This window comes from Desmodus rotundus, chromosome 2, assembly GCF_022682495.2.
Source record: "Desmodus rotundus isolate HL8 chromosome 2, HLdesRot8A.1, whole genome shotgun sequence".
Lineage (NCBI taxonomy): Eukaryota > Metazoa > Chordata > Mammalia > Chiroptera > Phyllostomidae > Desmodus > Desmodus rotundus.
In genome coordinates, this window is record NC_071388.1 from 86780021 (window position 1) to 86800899 (window position 20879).

Here is a 20879-nt window from a genome sequence, read left to right on the forward strand (position 1 = left end):
CCAGTTTCTATTTTCTGAGGACAGAAGCAGGGAAGAGTGTTATCAGAAGGAAAAGTAAATAGGCATGTATCACATCAGGTGTTTAAAAAAACCCTTAAAACAAAAATGCCACAGGCAAAACGTTATAAGCACATTTCAAATTGTATATTTCTTCAGTTATCATACAAAAGGAATATTTTATTCATCTGAAATCTCTATGCTACGTCTTCCATTTTAAATGAATTCTGACATATACTAGTATATCCGATGTAGTCAGCCTATAAAATAATATTTTATGATAGAAAAAATGCAGTCTTTCCTTACTTTACTAAGAAGTACGAAATTTCCTGAGCGATAACCACAAACGGGGCAAGTAAAACACGTGCGCACACACACTTAGAGAGTGTGAGCCATCATTGATGATATCCATTTCCTTTCTGTGGGGCTTTAAAATTTTCACAAAGGCTTGAAAAGCTTGAAATGTTTGATTTGCTTGTTAACTAAAATCAATACATATTATACATACATTTCTGCAAGCTACACACCCACTCTGTGTCAGTGATAATGGTCTAGGTACTCAGTTGCTATGAAACCTTTCAAAACGCAAAGCCTGTTTGGGGAAATAAATGGAAAAATCAAAACTCGAGCAGACGTGCCCACCGATGCGGAGATATTCCTGCTAAAAGCGCCATGCTTGCAGAGAGAGAAAGGACTGATTGCTTCAAGTGGAGAATCCAGTGTGTCAGAGCCATAGAGTTTTTAAACTGGAAGACACCATCTACCCCTACATGAAAATATTTTAAAAGAAAGGAAGAAATGCAAAGTGCCTGATGAATCTGAGTGGAGATGAATAGTAACCAACAATGTGAAAAATGAACAATTCCACAATATCTGTCCAGGAAAAAGAAAAAAGACAGGAGTCTGGTTTTCTAAGGTTTGGAAGCATTCAGGTGGACATTAGAGGTAATAACGGTCTCAAATTTATACACCATTTTTCTAGTGTTAAGAACAGTCCTTTGAGTATATTTCTATCCATTAACAAAAACACCCCCAATTTTTCTGTATAGTATCCCACTGTAAGCTCTAACAGAAATAGCATCCACCACTACAGAAGTATTTCTCAGCCACTGCAGAAGCAGTCGAGTGTCCCCAGAGGGCCAGCATGTCCTGCACCTATCCCCCACGTTACGTTACACATCACACATGTTCTCCATCTTTTATTTTTTGACAGAAAACAACAGTGGTCATCATGTTCTAAAAAATAAATTACTTCACTTGCACTAAAGATTTATAGTTTTACAACCCAAATAAAAATAGGTTAAATTTGTGAATAAAATTCTATCTGATGTTCAAAAGATGCTTTTGCAAACATAGCAATCAATGTATGCAAACACATTTCCATCATGTGACCTGCTGTGGTCCTGAAAGATGCTTTCTGAAATCTCCATCAATAATCACCATTCCTTCAGGATGCTGTGAACACACCCACGGGTTTTACTTAGGCAGTATGATCTGAACTGGGGGTGGGGGGTAACATGCAGGCAGAGCAGGGGTCCTCTTACATGAGTGGGGATCACAACAGCCTGAAGAGCTAATGCAGAACCAAAAGACTAGCTCCCTGAAGGAGGTCAGGGTCTAGGCTTATTTTTATCATGTTCTCCAAGTGATTCTGATACACATAAACATGGGAGAACAGAGTCCTTACTGCAATGGTCCTCAACCTTCACTCAACACAGGGGTTACCTGGGGAGTTGTGAAGACAAACACCGCTGCCTACACCCAGCCCTAGATCCGCTTTCTTTGGTCTGGGTGAGGCCTGAGCTTCAGTTTAAAAACTCCCCAGGTGATTCCAATACAAAGCCAACTTCGACAAGTATTCTCTAGAATTTTGGGATTTGTAAGTACATTTTGAAGTCAAGAAGATGGAGAGAACAAAGTCTGACTTAACCTGAAAACAGGTAAGGAGGCTGAAAAAAGCAAAAGACACTTGTTTCCACCATCACAATTTTCTCCCAGTTCAGTCTCATCTGTGAACAACCAGATACACAGAAAGAAAAAAAAAACAAACCAGTTTTGGCAGTCCACACCTGATTGAAAGAGGGGTTATGATAATAACATTCAATAGTTTTTTTTATGAAGGGTTAATATATGGTTTCTGAGTTCACATTTCATTAATTTTTTTAAAGATTTTATTTACTTATGTTTAGAGAGAGAGGAAGGGAGGGAGAAAGAAAGGGAAAGAAATCTCAATGTGTGGTTGACTCTCACACACCCCCTTTATGGGGGACCTGGCCCACAACCCAGGCATGTGCCCCGACTGAGAATCAAACTGGAGACCCTTTGCTTCACAGTCTGGTGCTTAATCCACTGAGCCACACCAGCCACGGCACATTTCATTAATTTATTGAGCAAAGTTTACTAAGCACTTGCTATGTGCAAGGCCTGGTGCTGGATGCAATAGTAAGAAGAGAGCTAAACAAGAAAAAATCCTTGGCATCGAGGAATTTATAATCCATGAGAATAAATAACACACAAGCAAAAAATATCAAGTCGGTGAAAGAACTGAAGAAGAGATCAAGAAATCAAGCATGATGTGAGCTGGAACTAGGAACGGATCCCTTCTCAGTCGTGAAAAGTGGGAGTGACTGAAGCGCCTATCATTGGATGACTAGACAAGCAAAACGTGGCATGCACATAGAATAGAATATTACTCACACCTCAAAAGGAATGAAATCCTGACACATACAACATGGACGAATCTTAAAGACATTATGCTAAGGGAAATAAGCCAGAGCAAAAAAAAAAAAAAAAAAACCCACAAATATCGTATGATTCCACCTACAGTATTTAGAGTAGTGAAATTCACAGAGACAGAAAGCAGAATAATGGTTGCCAGGGGCTGGAGGAGGGGAAATGGGGAGTCATCGTTAAACAGAGCAGTTGCGTTTGGGGTGGTGCACACTTTCCGGGGCGGACAGTGGTGATGGCTGCACAGTGTGAAGATGCTTAATGCCGATAATCTGTAGAATGGCACTAAACTTAGAAACAGTTAAAATAGCTAATTTTATGTTACATGTATTTCACCACAATTATAAATACAAACTTTATTAAAAATTATTTGTTGAAGGATTTGAGTTTCTTTCTTTGTTTCAGTTGCCAGGAATTTTAATATTAAGTGAAATAATTATAACAACTATGCTTCCTTCTCTTGATAACTGTGATTTTCTACTTGAATGATTATTCTGAACAGGTCATTCATTGAAAAATGCCTCAAATCTTTTTGATAAGCAGTCAAGACTATAGATTTTTAAAATATGAATAAAAAACAAAGAGAAATGAAGCCATTGTAGTCTCTGTCCGGTGAAAACTCTGCCTTTGAAATTCTAAAAATCTTTGCTCACACTCCCATTACATCACTTACTACATTTATGGTAATTTGTCTGTTCCTTCCCTTCTCTGTTTTTCTCAATAGTCTGTGTGCTGAAGGCAGGCAATGGCCCAGTCAACCCTGTGTTACCCAAATTTAGCAAGTTTACTGGCATCCTCAATAATTAATTAAGAAATGCTATTTATTCTGAGATACAAGGATTCTACATCAGTGTGGTGGCTAGGAGAATAATTTTGAGGAATAGCAACTGAGGGAGAGTGTTGATTAATTTCAACATTTTTCAAAAACCAACTGTAAGGAAAGGGGCGTAGGCCTGGGGTCAAGGATCTAAAGTGTATGTCATGACTTCAAAGTAATTCTTACTTTCTGTGCCATCTGCTTCCACTTGCTCTTCTCTGGGTTTCTGTTTAAATTTCATGTTTCCTAAGTGCATGATGGCTCCAGTGAGTTTACAGGATCCATACTTCTCTTCAGGAAGAAAGCCCAAGATGTCCATGGCTTGCTGTTCAGAGGGAAACAGATGGCCGTGTCTTCCTTTGCCAAATGGCTGTGGTAGTACCTCACTCCCGCCACCCCATGTGTCACAGTCCCCTGCACTCCATGGGCTGTGGGCTCCAGAAGGGAATGAGACAGATCGCCATAGCCCCGCAGCATAACAGCCCCCTGAGAAGCAATGCACATCGGCCCTGTTGGCACTTGGTCACCCACGTCTACTGATCCCTTTAAAAAAGAATCAGGAAGACACCAGACTTGGCCTATTTAATTTCTGGTAGTTTTAGAAATTTTCTTGATATCCTGTGTCCCTCCTCTCCCTTCCGGAAATCAGAATCATTAACTGTCTATATAGGTAAGTTATTTTCTTTTTCATGGTTATGGCAAAAAATAGCTCCATATCTGATAGGTTGCTTATTTCTGGGATTCCATATGTTCTCCCAACTTTATTCCAGAGCTGATACATTTCAGAGGCTGGTGAAAAGAAGTGTTAAAGAAGAAAAAAAAAAAAAACTACCCATTTCATCAAACTGTATCCTAAGAAGCCACTGCACATGGTAAGATGTGTACCAATTTCCACCTTCCCAGAGCGGAAGATGGAAATTGGTACAATCTCTCCAGTGGTGAATTTAAAATATACATAAACAGACTATAAAAAACACAGTCCAGATTTTACATTCTATTATAATCCTTACCTAGTAATTTCACTTTTAGGAATCTAGCATAAGGTGAATCTGATATACAGAAAAAGCATGTACCTACAAAGATATTCACCACAGCACAAAAGCAAAACAAACAAATGAAAAGCCTTGTGTCTAATAATAGGAGAATGGCTTAAAAACTATAGGACAAATGCCTCAAAAAATATTAAGTATCCACATAAATGGTCATGAAGAGTTTATAATAACACTGAAAACATATATTATAACATTAACTGAAAAAGGAAACTCTATATACCAAATATACACATAGTATGATTATGATCTTCTATTTAAAAATAAAAGATAGCAACCCCAGATAGGGAAAAAAAGAATAAAGACTGTAAAGTCATTTATGTGTGTGTGCACGTGTGTGTATATATAAAACAGAAAAAAACAGCATATTTTATATATATATTTATATATATATATATATATATATATAAAACAGAAAAAAACAGCAGTTGCCATTTAGTCAAAACATCTTCCTACTTTTCTACTTGTCCCAAAATTACTACAATATATAAACAATGTGCATTTTTATAAGAAATAAGTAAACTTTGGACAGAAGCAGCCCTGGAGGGCCTCCTTCTACTCTCCATCTCCAGGAAAAGAAAGGTCGCTTCCCCAGGACCCTTCAGAAGAGTGGAGATATAAGATGCTTTCTTTTATTTCTCATTGGTGTTGCCAGACTTTGCTTTGATAACGAACAAGCCTCACATCTGTGGCCAGCAATTGTTCAGCATCATCTGAGCTCTCCACAGCAACTACTCCATGACAGCAAATGTGAAAGTCAGAAGGATTTTCAGACACCAGGAGCATATTTGCAGTGGGAAAACCACCAGTTAAACAGTTTAAAGAAACCCATGGAGCTATAGAAAATAATTGACCAATATTCACAGTTTATTCTTAGAGCTTATAATAACTTATAATCAAGCCAAAATAAACCCATATTCAATACCCAAAGCTCTGCAATCAATTTTTGCCCTCTGCTAACTTGTCAGTCATGTGGTAACGCCTCCCAAGATCAGGCAGGCCAAATCTGAAAGCAGATTCAATGGCAGCAGCTTGAATTGGTGTGAAAGAAAACAGATAATGTGTTGGCAAAACTTTGAAAACAGGAATTTGGCTTAGACGCATGGTTGAGAGCTGAAGAACAAAAAATGCTTTATAAAATTACAAGTATAATGGGCCTGAGCTTCAAAGGCTAGGAAGCAGCAGACCCTGGGGTCAGCACTCCAGGAACATTAGCAGTGTAATCCTGTCACAGCACGTCCTCCCTATTAGGAGGCTGAGTCTGTCTTTCAAGAAACCTGTATATCAGCTACTGTGTTCAGTGCTGCCCCTCTCATGTGTCTAAGACTCCTGACACGATTCACTTAGTCAGGAAACACGATGCGGGTCAAAGTCAAGGCAGGCTGTCAGGAGCACGTCAGCAACTGACTTGGCCAAATCACATAACTCTTAGCGCCACACTCGTGCTCTCAAGGAATTTTCTTTGAGCTGATCTGATTTTTCTATTTATCACTCAGTGAAGTGAAGCTCTGTTATCTTGAACCCCAAATCTCAGAAAGAAAAAATTGGGCTGCTATGCAAGTGTTCCTAGCAGCTCTCTTTGGAAACAACCCAAATGCCTGTCAACAGTTAAATTGTTGCATATGGACTATTACTCAAAATAATTATGCAGAGTGACATAAGCCAGACATGAAGAGTATAAACCATCTTGTAAAATTCTAGGGAAAATTTTCTATTAAATTACTTTATTTTTGTGAAAGCTAAAAGGAAAGTTACTCACTGAAATCTCAGAGGATCTTGGGCACGCTCATCAACCTTGTCAGAGATTCTTCTGCGTGTCTCTTTGTCCCACATGAATTTCCCCGATCATTTAAAACCCGCCATTTTACTGTATACACAACCTAAACCATAGCAATCTATGGTTATGGCATTTTACACTCTGCAAAAGTCTCAAAAAAAAATAGTGGTACAATAGCACAAAAAAAGCCAGTAACGAGTAAATTCCGTCATAAAACATTCATATAAATTGGTCCTTGTCTAAACCAAGTGGAGATATAAGAGAGTCTGTGAGCTCCAATTCTAGACTCCTGGAGAGAAGTCTGGACCCATGGTCAAACTTTGGAAATCAACAGATAGAAATGATCTTTAAAGTCTTGATGATCTATCACCACAAGATAGATCCAAGCACTGAGCCCCAGGACACTCACGGGGTAATGAAAGAGAGGACGCCATCCATAAAGAAATGCCCAAGATCTAGGAAGGAGGCAAGTGAGGGAGGTATACTGGAAGCCAAGGAGAGAGATTTGCAAGGCGGGGAGACTAACCAACCGTGTCAAATACTGTCACACTCTAAAAGTCAAGAATATTCCTATATACTCTACTGCAAGGTTCATTCATGGCTTTCCTGATGACTCTCAAATCTATGTATTCTTCTGAGCGCCAGATCTAGATCTCCAACTTCCCATTAGACATTTCAATGCAGGGAGCCTGAAGTATCTCCAGTGGCTCCCTATGTCAGTGAGTGTCACACCCTGTCCAGGCCAGACACCCGGGCGTCATGACATCCCGCCCCTTCACCTCCTTCACAGCTCAAATGCAGACATCATTTCCATGTCTTTCAAATCAAAGCATTTATTTAAGCTTTTTCCTCTATCATAGGCAGAGAAAAATGCTCTGGAAGGAGATAAAGATACAAAAATAAAATAGTCTTTTTCCTCAAATATGCTGAAGAATTATACAACTAAAAGTGCAAGACACACTGCTTTGTTTTTAGGGTGAAAGCATCTTACAGTTGGCTGGCTTATTTTTAAAAATATCTATTTTTCCAAGATTATTTTGTCAAGAATTACCTTATAGGTCATTCTAAATTGTGACCTTTTTATAGTTTTCATTTTAGTCTCATATTTACGTCATTTTTGACAATTTTCCTCCCAATCATAAGGATCGAAGGTGCTGTGTTTGGCATTGCTTTCTCTATGTTAAATATAGGAAAATAGTCTAGAAAGGCTTCCATACTTGCTCACAATCAGTTAATGATAAATTGAATTTAGAACATAGTCTCCAGTATTTCAGTTAGACTATGCCTCTTACCTACTCAAACCTATGTCTATAACTATTATGGGATTCCATTTCCTCCTTTGTCATAGACAGAAGGAGGGTCTTGTTCTGTCCAAGCAGGCTCATTTGGATAAGCGCTGAAGGAGAAGGCAGGGAGGATGGGGGCAGGGCACCACGTGGGTGAGAACTACAGGGCCAGGAGGAGGAAGGAGTTACAGTTCAGGAGAGGGCTGGTAGTATTACTGAGCAAGGGCTTGCAGTCCCAACACACACAGAAAAGCCAAGACTATAGCACTGGCTTTAGAGCAGAGAAAGGAGCATTAGCACGGAGGGGAGGCAAGGGGGAGGGGGGAGGTAGAAGAGGGTATAAAGGTGATAAATGGTAAGGGAAAAAATACAATAGGAAAAAACTATTAAAAAGTCACATAATATAAAGGCTAGGAAAAAAATGGTACTAAGGCTTCCAAAATATTCCACGAAAAGGACAATAAAAAATATCAAGTAAAACCAAAAAAGAAGCACTATTTGCATGTCAACTGGCAAGAACACAGGAGGCAAAGTGCAAACTTGTCTTACTGATCCAGGGTTTGGGGTGGGCTTTTAAGGGGTAGTAGCAGCTTAAAAGCTCACAGGTGTTATCCGTGAGTGGTGTAAACTTCCGTTCCAGGTCTCATTAAACAGAATAGGACCAGTCTGAGCTGTCTACAATTACCAATCCCCCATTTTTGTTGTTTATTCCTCAATCTTGGGGAATGGGGGACAACCACTCTAGTTACTGCCTACCGATAAGGGGACAAAGTAAGTCAGGAAAAATGCAAGACAGAATAAGGAAGTGGAATACTAGAACTATACAAGCAAATATCACACCCCAAACAGTAGCAATTCATAAGAATTTAGGTTTATACAGCCCTGGTCTAGACTCTTGAGCGGAAGCAGTCTGCCTTCAAGATGACCTTCTCTTCCTTGCCAGGTGACATCTCAGCTGCTCTGCTTCCTCTGAAAAGTAATTTAAGAGTAATCAAGGCTTCACAAATATAATTAGCGGCTGACAGTCAATATTGGGTTTCCAGGCCTATTTGGTGTTAGGACTGTCGGGTTCTCCTCCTCCTTCCTATCTACTTGGGAATTGTAAAGAGGATGAGGGGGTTCAGGCTAGAGATGGGTAACAGAAGGACTTCATAGGGTCCATTTAATTTAGCTTGCCAAGTCTTGAGAAGTACCAAATCTCCTGGGCTTACAAAAGGGGAACATCTGTAGGAGACATTAATAGGCATATTCATGTATGCAGATAAAGTAGTGCCTAGAGACTGAATACATTTTATGCTATCTAATTCTTTTGCAATATGATCATTTTCAAGATTGCAGTAATAGTCTTAAGAAAGGGTCTCCCATATCTTGAGATTTCAGAGAGGCTCAATTGGAGCTTGTTTCTAAGGGGCTACTCTTACCCTAAGCCAGGCAACTGAGAAGACCCTGTACAATGTAGACAGCTGTAGTTTGCTTCCTTTGTACCACACGGTCCACACCTTGGCAAGGCCAGTTTCTGCCTGGAGCCCTCTGGGGAACTATCTGAGGTTCTTCTTTCATCTTCGAATCACCCTTCATTTCTTTCCTCCGGAAATACTTTTCTTCTTTTACACATTTCATTATTTCCTCCTCTTTTCTGTTCTGACCAACACACACCTCCTGTTTTATTGCCACATTATTTTTCTTCTCTTCCCTCACCTTCACTTTCTCTTCCTTTACCTCTGATTCATCCACCTTCTCTTCTTTTATCACCATACTACTATCCATTTCCTGCTTCACCTCCAATGCATCGGCTTTCTCCTCCTTCACCTCAGGCCCATCCTCTACCTCCTGCTGTTGCCCACTGACCACCCAGCATACCTTCTTCCATTGCCCACCAGTCCATAACTTCTTGCTTCACAACCATAAGATCCACTCACATTTCCTCTGTCCTTTGTCCACCTCCTTCTACTCTGTTCCCTATCTTCTCCATTCCTGTCAGTCCATTCTCTGCCTCTCCACTCTGAGCCTCCTCCCCACTGCTATGCCCCTGATTCCCTCCCTACCTGTCCAGAGACTTAGCCATGCCCCCTCAGCTCCATTCTAGAGACTACCTCCCAATGTCCCTTCGTTTTTAGCACCAAAATCTATCAGCTTACAACCCTTGGCCACTAATTTGTGGAAAGTTCCTTCCCCCATCTTTGTGGGAAATTCCTTCCCCCATCTTTGGAGGGGATCTGGACATGCTCCCCTCCAATGACCCTCCTGTTTACAATATGCACATTGGGTGGGGGGAGGGGTCTTACCCATGTTGGCTGTTTCCTTCCAGTAAGCACCCTACTGGGTCTTAACTGATCGTGGTTAAGCGCTGGGGGAGGTGCAGCTTGTGTTCTCATGACAGGCTGTAAGCCTCAAACACCCTCTCAAAGAAGGTGGATCGGTTCTTCTTGGGGCCTTGTTTGCGACCCCTTTATGAAGTCCTGTTATCTGGAGCAAGCCTTGTGCTTCTGCAGGGAGCAGGCTGGGGGTCTCAGGCAGATCCCGATGGCTGCTGAAGGCTCTCACATGGAGTTCGGGCGTTGCTGCAGCTTGGGCTCAGCCCCAGGCTAGCCTTGGAGACACTAAGCTGTGCAGGAGTCCGGGACAGGGGCTGAGGCAGGGGGTCCTGGCACTGGTGCGGTCGGAGCTGGACTCTGCCTGCTGTGTCTCTACCTCACAGGCTTTCCGCAGCCTCCTCCTCCAGTCCTGGCTTCGGTATTCGCAGCAGCTGCGGAATAAACTACTGCATCTGGAACAAAGCTCTACCATGAGGTTCTAAAGAGACTAATACCCAGCTCCTCCTCGTGGACGCTTCCAAAATGCACAGAGGAAGAGATTCATCTTTTCAGGATCATCTCAGTAGGATGGAGTGTACGTGTACAAATCCCCTAGGTTGACCTCGGTCATCCAGACTGCAGGAACTCGTCTCAAAGGATATTGCCCTGCTGAAGGCAATGTATCCCCTGGGCCAAATTAAATACCCTGGGGAGACCAGACTCTTCCTTTCTGACTAACAGGGCAAGAAATGGTACAAGGCTGGTCCTACGGCTCTAGGATTTTTGGTGGAAACCTCAGCATTACTTGCAGGAAGTCAGACTTCATGCTGAGGAGGAATCTTGGGAGGAGCCAGATGTAGAAAATTGAGATCATCATTTGGCTCTAACTCAGGCAAGACAGGTTTATTTTTGCTGTCCCCTCTACCTCAGGGTCTTCCTTCTAAACCTCAAAAATTGTTTCAAACCCATTTGTGAGCCATTTCTCACCTGACTCTGCTAATGGGGCCAAGCAGTGTTATAATATGAAAGAAAAGTATTTTTCTAAATATTGACCAATTTTGATGAATACATCCCAAAGGACTGCAGCCAGATGTAACATTCCCCACAATTTCAGTTTTAAATCTGATTTTAATTCATTGACAAAGAAATTTGCCTTTTCCAGTAACACCTATTATGACAATATTTAACATTTTAAGATAACAACTAGAATTATTTATTTATTTGACAAAACTTCCCATGTAATTTTAATATCCTAATTAGTTTAAAATTTCTCTTTTATAAGGAGAGAACAAATCGCAGGTATTCCAAGGGCTCACTGGAATAACCTAAAGCCATTTCCAAACTAAGAAAAGTTACCTTTTAAAATTTGAACCCTGAGAATTTTATCAAACGTACTTGACCAAAAAGATACACCACTGTGGTTCCTTTCCCCAAAGTGACAATAAAGGATAGGTCACCCCTTCCTAACAAAAGTTTAGTTCTGAGGCTAAGGCAGCCAGGTTAATGACTTTACACCTTGAAGGCAGTTAATGTGGGGCTCCAGTACCATTCTTCAGTCTATAACGGAGACACACAAAACAAGGCCGACACACACAACACAGTAGATTAAATGCTCTTCCAAAGAAATCCAAGACCCTGGGACTCGAACAGACCTTTGAGGACCTCAGCGGTTGTAAACTTTCTTCCAATTGTCTCCCTAGGGGTGGGACTGGAACCCACAATCCTCAAGAGATTTTCAGATAATTTAAGCACAAGTGCATTTTAATGAGGTCATTCACCTGAAAGTAACCTTATCTAGGAGCTGTTTCTTTTCTCAGAAATAGCAGGAAGGAGCCCGGAGTGCTTTGCGGAATTGGGGAGTGTTGGTGGTATGGTGCAGAAAGCCAGCAGTAAAAAGCCTCTACACAAACTGGTTTGGATGGCCACAGAGTCACGCAAGGGCCCATACTCCACGGCGGGGAGAGGGGGAGCTAGTAGGCTGGGGGGCTTCAGTGCCTCCGGCAGGCAGTCACAAGAACCAAATCCCTGGTGGTTACTAAAATTGTTACCAAGCATGAGCTTGCTGCCTCACCTACATAGAAGCCAAAAATATGGCACCAGCTTTTGAGAAATGAAAGGAGCTTTATTTGCAAATTGACTAGTAAGGAGACAGGAGGGAAGGTTCAAGTTTTGATATCCAGGGTTTGGGGCAGGATTTTAGGGGGTGGAAGTTTAAGGGTTCACAAGTGTTACTCATGAGCGGTATAAAGTTTGGTTCCAGGTCTCTTAAATAGGAGAGGGCCAGTTTGAGCTGGTCTACAGTTACGGTAGCAAGGTGAAATGGTGGGCCCAAGCACAATATATGCGCTTCTCCCTCAGCATCTCCCTGCCTCCAGATGCATTCTTTCTAGAAGGCATTAAGCACAGCTAATGGAGTTTTCTTCTATTTCCTTACAACCAGAAGTATGGCTGCTGGCATTGGCCTGACCACTCGCTGGGACAGCTGCACTCAGTGTGAAGTGGAGGCTCCAAAGAATGTGCAGACTGAACTCATGAGTGTTCGAGAAACTCCGAAAAGCCTTTAGCTTAAAGCACTGTCTTCACTGGGCCTTACACAACTTTATTTTCAAGGGCAATGAATTTTAATTGGCTTGAGGATTGAGGTTATCTCAAATGAGTGTCATGTAAACAGGGATTCTTCTATTTAATTAATTTCATTTCTACCAAGAGAAATGGCCCTGGGAGAACGAAAAACAAAAAAAAGTCAAAGTACTTTTGTGAGACACTGTTAGGACTGCAGAGACTGTCCAGCCAATAAGGACCCACACAGGAGGTTGCTGACTAGACCACGAGCACATGAAGGATGGGGAGCTTGTCAGGAGGGGTGGGAAATGAGTATTTTATCATTTGAGACTTTGTTTTACAGGTCACCCTGACATTGAATTTTACTTTCTGCATGGCTGAATGTTCTCCAAGATTCACCTGTGTTCACTATGAAAAGGAGCAAAGCGGACATTGGGCTAAAAAAAGTTTAGATCGCAAATAAAGTTCTATAGCTATCGCTCTCTGCCGTAGCACCCATCATTACCTGTTCCTTAGATGCACAGATACAGCTAAAGAGAGTAGGCACGGCCCAGCTCCTGAGAGAGTCATTCCCATAGTCTGTAGTGGGAGGAGCATTCTCTGGAGTGCACAGGGCAGTGTACACAACCAACACATCTTGTGCCCCACGAATGACCAGTGGGGAGAAAGGGAGTAAAGATAGACTAGTTCAAGAGACGCCTGGTGGGTAAAGGGGTGCAACTGAACATGCTCCAGAATAGGAGGTCCAGATGCTGACAATTTCATCCCCCGGAGGCATTCAGGCCGCCAGTAGACGGGATCAGGTGCACCTCATGACAGGTTGCCAACAGTGCAGAACACTAGGCAAAGTGTCAAGGATCCCAAGAGGCAAGGACATGCTACCTGAGCTCTCCTCCTAAAGTTTGCACACCAGGGGAATAGCAAAAATGGATATTATAGATATATAGAAAATGGAGTCAAAGAAAAGAAGAGAAAAAGGAGGATATATGCAGGACCAAGCTATATAGATGGCATTAAGAAATAAAGGATTTCAAGGAGCCATATCTGAGGCGACTGAGGAAGTGGATTTAGCCATGCCTGGACCAGAGGCCAGCCTTAACTGAATGGAAAGGAGAGAAGGGATGTTCCAAGCCATGTGGAGACTAGGAGGGGGCTGGCTCTGGGGCACCTCATGACCCCATTTCTTTGGCTTCTTCAGTGGGTGGCCAGCCTCTCTGCTGTGATTTTTCTGTACTTGAGTCTTTTGTACTACACAAAAGCTCCTATTTTGGGAACTTTGGACATAATCTTCACATTGCTAAGATGTGCCCTCTTATATCAATCCTCAGGACACTCTGAAGCTTTTCTTTGGCAAACATGAATAGAAAGAATTCCAAATTCTTAAATGTCCCAAAGGACAATTCGTGTCGAAACAGGTGAACTAACAATCCTTAACTTGAACCAGCAGATGTCAGGCTTTGTGCAGCAATCATTTCAGCAGCCCCCAAAGACTCAAAATAAGTGAGTCCAGGGCAACTATAACCACCGCACACCCTGCCCCGCCCCCTCGCCCATTTCTCTGTGTGTTTTTTGTAGCGGGACTTGCCCCCAAGGGCCACCACACCCTGAGCCTGGCTGGTCTGAAGCCATCCCTGTTAATTCCTTGAGTATAAAGATGATGCACTTCAAAAAATAACCAGTTTTCCACAGCAGCCCAGTCCTCAGACTGTTCTATTAGTAAACAGATATACTCCAAAAAAAAAATCTTGCAGTCACTCCTGGTACCCACGCCGGACCCTATGTGTCAGATGCCCTGCACTGCAGAGAAATCTACGTCAAGATGATTAGATTTGCAGCTGCTGATCAAAGGAAGACCTAAAACATCTGTCCCAGGTCTAGGTGGTAGGAAGGTAGGAAGGAGAACAGCTGCTACTTTTGCATCACTAATCACATCCATGGCAAAAACAGTTGTTGAGTTTGCAGAGCTTTCCACTCCTGGTGAGGGCACTTGGGAGTTGAAGACCACGAAGTCAAGACACTGCCAGAGGTATGCCGTACGTCATCTAAGCGTGACGGGCTGGGGCGTTGTTCCCCCTCAATTTGCTCGCTTGGACCTCCCATCTCATCCCACATCCACTCCTGTGGGACCATTGTTGTCCTCAATAGCTCACATCATATGCAATACCTTTGAAATCCAATCAGCCTGTCATTCTCCTCTTCCAATGACTCCCCACAGCCCTTAACATAAAATGTAAACTCTCTGCCCTAGCCTGCAAGGGACTGTGTGGTCTGGCCCCCGCCTATCTCACACTACACTACCCTCTCCTCTCCCCAATCCACAACGGTCATTTTCCTATTCTGAGAATAAACCAAATGCATTCTGCCTCGGGGCCTTTGGACTCATTGTTCCCTCACCCTGGAACTTTATTACTGAAAATCTCTGTTTACTTGCTCCCTCCCTCATTCAAGTACCTGGAAAAATATTGCCTTCTCAGAGAGACTGTGCCTGACCATCCTATCTAAAATATAACCACCCACTATCTACCAAATCCCAGTTTACTCTACCCTCTCACCCTCCTTTATTTTTCTTTGTAGACTTGCATTCTCCGAAATTATACATGGATTTGTTTGTTACCTGTCTTGTATACTGGAATGCTCATGAGGGCAGGAACCCATCTTTCTCATTTACTTCTCTGTCTTCCGTGCTTAAAAAGTCATGCCTGATGCACCCACATCAGTCTCGCAATCAATATTTGTTGAAGGAATACATGAAATTCATTCTTTTATCCCACGAGTTGCTCTTCTCCTCCTGTTCATGGCACTACCTTTATCCTAGTCACATCACAGAACTTGGGAATATTTTTGACTCATCACTATCTCTCATTCTTACACTCAGTCATTGCCGAGACCTTTCTGGTCTTTCATGATCTACCCCTTTCCCCACCCATCCCATTCCCACAGGTACAACCTTTGGCAACGGTCTTGTCATCTCATACTGAGACTACTACAGTTACTCTCTCCTAGTATTTCTACCTCCTGCCTGTCATACCAGCTTAATTGTCATTGCTTTCAAAAATGATGACCTCTCATCACCCCGTCCCACCTCAACCACACACACACACCCTCCCAACAATCTGAGTTCAGAAACCATCAGAGTGAAATCTCTACTATTCCCCTAAGCAAATCCCTTCTGTAGTTACTCCTTGTCTTTGTTCCTTGATTTTGCCTTGACTTATCCCTGACATTGTGTACACTGTTCCTCCAGAAATACACTTCTCTCATTACTCTGATTAAATCTCCTCCCTATTCTTCATATCCCAACCCAAATTTTCTTTTCTTTATAAAACTCCCTTTGACCACTACACAACATGGTGATGTCTCCTACCTCTTGCCTTTTGTCTATAAATCCCATGTGGTTCTAATTATTTAAGGCCTTAAATTATCTAATGCTTTTTGTAGACACACATTCATTTAACTTTGCTGGGCATCCTACCTACCTCCAAACATTACAAAATTGAAAAAATGTTACTATTTACTCTCTACCTATATAAAGTTATAAAACATAGATTCTATAATTGGTTCAACTCCCTAAGTTTCTGGATGAATAAATTCAGTTGCAAAGAGGTGAAGAGACTTGTTAAATAGCACTTTGCCAGTTCCAATAATCTGACTTCCATCTCTGGTTTAGAATGACCCTCACTCAGCTCCATAATAATGCATTTACCACGAAGTTCTTTCTTTCCAGACAGAATCTGATAGAATATGTGGTAGTTCCTCTCTCCGGGCTGCTGAAAAATCACCCGGGACTTTTCAAGCAAATCTGCATGATGAGAAATGGAAAAAGACACATATTTAGGTGTTCTTGCAACACTTAGAAGAAAAGTGATCAGACAGTGTGACGGCCACTTACAGATGTCGATGTCGGCAGATGACAGCTTGCCTCTGGCACAAAAGTGCATCCTGATGAATTTGCCCTGGGTGAACACAGAACACAGTGTCCTATTGAAACTAGCCTAACGGTTGCATTGGTTTCATTATACACATTACTCACACAGTAACTAGTTCCATGAAAGTGTTTTTAAAAAGTGACACAGTTCTGAGCTAACACGAGTCAATGTCGGGACGCAGCCAGGACAAACATCAGGACCAGCAGTGGTCTTGGACCCTAGGCTCAGGTCTACTGCGTGTTCTTGTGTATATTACTGAATCTTTTCAGGCCCCAGTGTTCTTATCTTAAAAATGAGGAAAATTATATCTGCTTAGCATATTCTTTTATTTATTCAACAAACATCCATTGAGCATCAGTGTGATCCAGGAAACCTGCTAGGCACTGGCGATACCATATTAGAAAAATAGATGTGGTCCCAATACTTCTAGATACTAGGTGTAAGCAGCGAGTACCAGGGCTCTAATGTAGAAATGTTTGGTGTGTTTTGAAATCCAAAGAAAAGCCAGTTGTGCTGGAGTTTATTGAAAAAGAGAAAAGGAGGGAGGCAATAAAATAGAGTCTGAGAGGTAGACGGGCACTGGGAACCATATCATGGGAACCCTGTGGGCTCAGGAAGGAGTAGGGTTCTAGTATATGTGTGCTTAGAAGACGTGGGAGGTTTTAAGTAGAGAAGGGATGTGATCTATGTTTCAAAATACCACTTTGGGAAAAATAATAGGTGGGGCTCACTTGCTTCTCAGTGAAAAGCTACAATAGGATGTAGTGGATCAGAAAGGCTGCCCAGGGGTGACAGAGCCTGTGTCCGAATGCCAGATGCAGCCAAGGAGGCAGGCCAGTGGCAGCCAGAGTCTGCGGGGTGGGATGCTGGTGCTGGGCAGAGGCAGGAGGTCTGCCTGTGCAAGGAAGGAGTCAGGGCAAGACTGTGCCTGGGAAGGGAAGGAGAGTGGCTGCACCGAGGGGGATTGAGGCAGTAAGTGAACAAATGTAGGATAATGGGAGCCGAACATATGTATATAAATGCACATATATGTATGTGTACATTTATATGCATGTATGCACATGCATATATAATATTAATTGAAAATACTTCACCTGTATTTTTTAATTTTAAACTCCTTTTTCTCTCTTCTCTTCTCCCTTTTTTCCCCTTCCTTGCATTAATCTATTTTTGTTTATTTTTCTTCTTTACTTCTTTCTAGCCTTCTAAACTTTTTCTTGTTATTTTTCATTGCTTTCTTTCCCTCTTATTTATTTTTCTTTCCACTTGATAGTCTTTTCTTTTTTTCCTTTTCTTACTGTCTTTTCTCTTACTCATCCTTTTTTACCTTTCTTTTTTCCCCTCCCTCTCTTCCCTTTCCCTCTTGTTTTTTCCCCCCATCTTTTTTTCTTTCAGATTTCAGCAGAAAATCCCTTCACATTGTAACAAATCCCAAATCTAGCAATTGTTTTATGGACCAGTATTAGCACCTGCTATGCAGCCACACATTGCAAGTAAACCTAAGGCCTTGGGTGGAAACTAGCTAAATTAGCAGGAGGCTGTTAGTTAATTATGCCCAGAGACTCAAACAGGAAGCCTTCTGCAAATTTCCTCATAAATTACATAGTTGCTCCCTGTATTCAGGCATAAAAGGGATTTGTGAAGTTAGTGTTGGAAATCCAAATCCTCCCTCTATTATGAGACTGCTGTAGTCATCAAAAGCTACTGAAAAATATTTCCCCCAATAAACAAATATACAGGGGTCGAGGTGGCCATAGTCAGGAATAAAAATAATAATTGTAGTAAGCGAGTTAGAAAATGCTTATTAAATTGATTTGTTATAAAAAGTATAGGAAACTGTGAAGAAGAAAGTACTTTCAAATTTGTAAAATATGATAAAATATAAAACGTATTAGAATTTGCTAGGTAAGCTTCCCTACTACTGGTAATGGAAAGAAGTTTGAAACTATTAAAATAAATATTTTCTTCCTGAAATTGACAAAATAGTAGAAGCTTCTCAGATACAAACTTATATGTAGTCTTAATTGTTTTAATGATAATACTGGTTAAATTTCTTGAGGGGTATAATATTATAAACTTCAATCAAAGTTCTTCTTTGATGGGCTAGAAATTTTCTCCATATTTATGTGCTCAGATATGAATCTTACCATTTGCTTAAAAATTAAAGACTCATATACTGCTCAGTTGTGTTACTTACGAAACGAGAGGAGTTGTCGTTTCTCAGGGTTTTGGCACTTCCAAATGCTTCTAAGATAGGATTCACTTGTTTGATTTGATCTTCTAAAGTCCCCTGGGATACAGATAAGAGAAATTCAACTGATAAGGTTTTTAGTAGAACTCTGTACTGTAGCAAGCCCTCAATCCCCAGGTCAAACCCCATTCTTGATCTGATAACCAGTAGTCAAAGCTTCTTCCAGCCCTGACCAGTGTGACTTGATTGGTTGACCTTGTCCCGTGAACCGAAGGATCACGAGTTCGATTCCCAGTCAGGGCACATGCCTGGGTCACAGGTTCAGTCCCTGGCTGGAGTGCAAATGAAAGGCAACCAATGGGAGTTTCTCTCTCACATTGATGTTTCTCTCCCTCTCTTTCTCCCTCCCTTCTTCTCTCTTTAAAATCAGTGAGCCACAAATGTGGGTGAGGATTAAAGAAAAGTAAGCTGCTGCCAAATTTGGTGATGAAATGTTGCTTTGGAAAGGGAACTCATAAAAATAAATGAGTGAGAGACTGACAATATAAAATGCCCCTATGAATATATGTGGGAGCTCATTTATTTGAAATACTTCTCTTTTGGTTGGTATTGGCCTGAGTAGGAAAAGAAAATGGATATTTTACAGAATAAACTACAAATACCATTGCCTACTTTTAAACTTCATTCCATGTATTTCCCCCATTGTTAATCTCACTCTCTTCCCATCTATCCTCACACCTGAAATTTTATTCTAAAGTAATACAGCACACTCTTGGCATTATTAAATTATATTTTTCTTTACTACCATTCCTAAGTAATCTAGAAGTCCATGTCAAGCAAAGACTTGAGATGGTATTGATCTTGAATTTCAATGTGTGCTCAGGCCGATGGGCCACAGCTGGTCATCTACACACAGCAAGTCTCAAGTCTCAATGACCACTCAGCACCCAAACTGAAAGGGCTTTTGTCTTTCACTCAGCCTCAAAGACCTATTTTATGGGGGGAATTACATAGTATATGTTACTCAAGAATGTATAGGTTTACAAATACTATGTCCCTTGTAAAGTGCCACGGGTATACTGTTCTTTAAATAAGCAAAAGGGCTATATGAGCAAAGATTTTTATAGAAGTGTTATGTGCTATGTATTGTGTTTTGTATTGTCACAAGGATCAGTGGCTAGACCGAACAGACAGATGCACACCAAACAACCTAAAACGCATGCGAAAATGAAGTCAAAGCTAATAGAATTCAATGATACTTAAAGAAGTGAATCAAAGTCACGGATTTGGTAATTGGAAAAGAAACTTTTCATGGTTTGAAAATTGGGCTAGATCACTATTTTGATATACTTCTTGCTTTGCGAAAACAGCAGAAAACAACCAGGACTGAATTTTAAAAACAAAATAACAATGTCAGACATAGGACGTTGTGAAGCTCTAACAGCTCAATAACTCATTTGTGCTGAGTTCCACTTGGCATTATCTAATCTGGTTGGCATACCATCTCTCATGGTCTAGTTATCCTCAAATTATTATGAAGTCCATCAGCCTGTTAATGAAGCTATACAAAGTAAGCAAACTTAAAAAATCATCAAGGGTACAGATAATTGACTGGAGATGGTTAAGTTTTCAGAACCTGGAAAGTGATTAGATGGAGGTTATATCCATCAAGTATTTGAGATGTGATCCAGATGTTAGTGGTAAAGGAAGCAGACTTCCACTGGGCGCATATTACCAGCTCACCCTAGCTAAAGGCATTCGGAAATATCAAAAGTGGCCTTTCAAGGCACTGATGACCCTAGCCTTTAAGAAAGGTGGTTTGGATCTTAAGTGCCCAGTTTTCAGAGGGTCCAATGAACAAAGAGCTAGCCAGTAAATACCCTTTGAAGCAGATCTGAAACAAATTATATAATTTCATGTTTGGGGGATAACCCAATAATGGTTTGGAGCCAATGATGACTCTCTCAAGAGGTGAAGAAAAAACAGACAAAAAAGACTTTTCTATAATTTTCCAATTGTTCTGTGGTTCTTTCCCCCTCATTTTTCCCTATCAGTGGTCAGGGCACAGCCTCCATGATCAGTGAGTAGGGCCACCTCACCTTTTTTGCCAAGGTATGTGAACACTTACTGGCCTTTTCCTTGCTTGTCCCTTGGTCGCGATGGTGGCGAAATACTGGGTAACATGCTTGGTGTTCACAGTCTTTCCTGCACCAGATTCTCCTCTACAATTGGAAATTCAATGGCACAGTT

General features: G+C 41.4%; 1 protein-coding gene across 1 annotated transcript in view; it reads right to left on the reverse strand.

Moving 5' to 3' along the window:
* Positions 1-20879, reverse strand: part of MYH15 (myosin heavy chain 15) — a 139167-nt gene that overhangs the window by 107986 nt on the left and 10302 nt on the right. Inside the window, 7 exon segments of the mRNA XM_071220618.1 lie at positions 3733-3869; positions 5278-5381; positions 16216-16311; positions 16402-16465; positions 18636-18728; positions 18932-18961; positions 20773-20851. Coding sequence (XP_071076719.1) covers positions 3733-3869; positions 5278-5381; positions 16216-16311; positions 16402-16465; positions 18636-18728; positions 18932-18961; positions 20773-20851 — 603 coding nt within the window.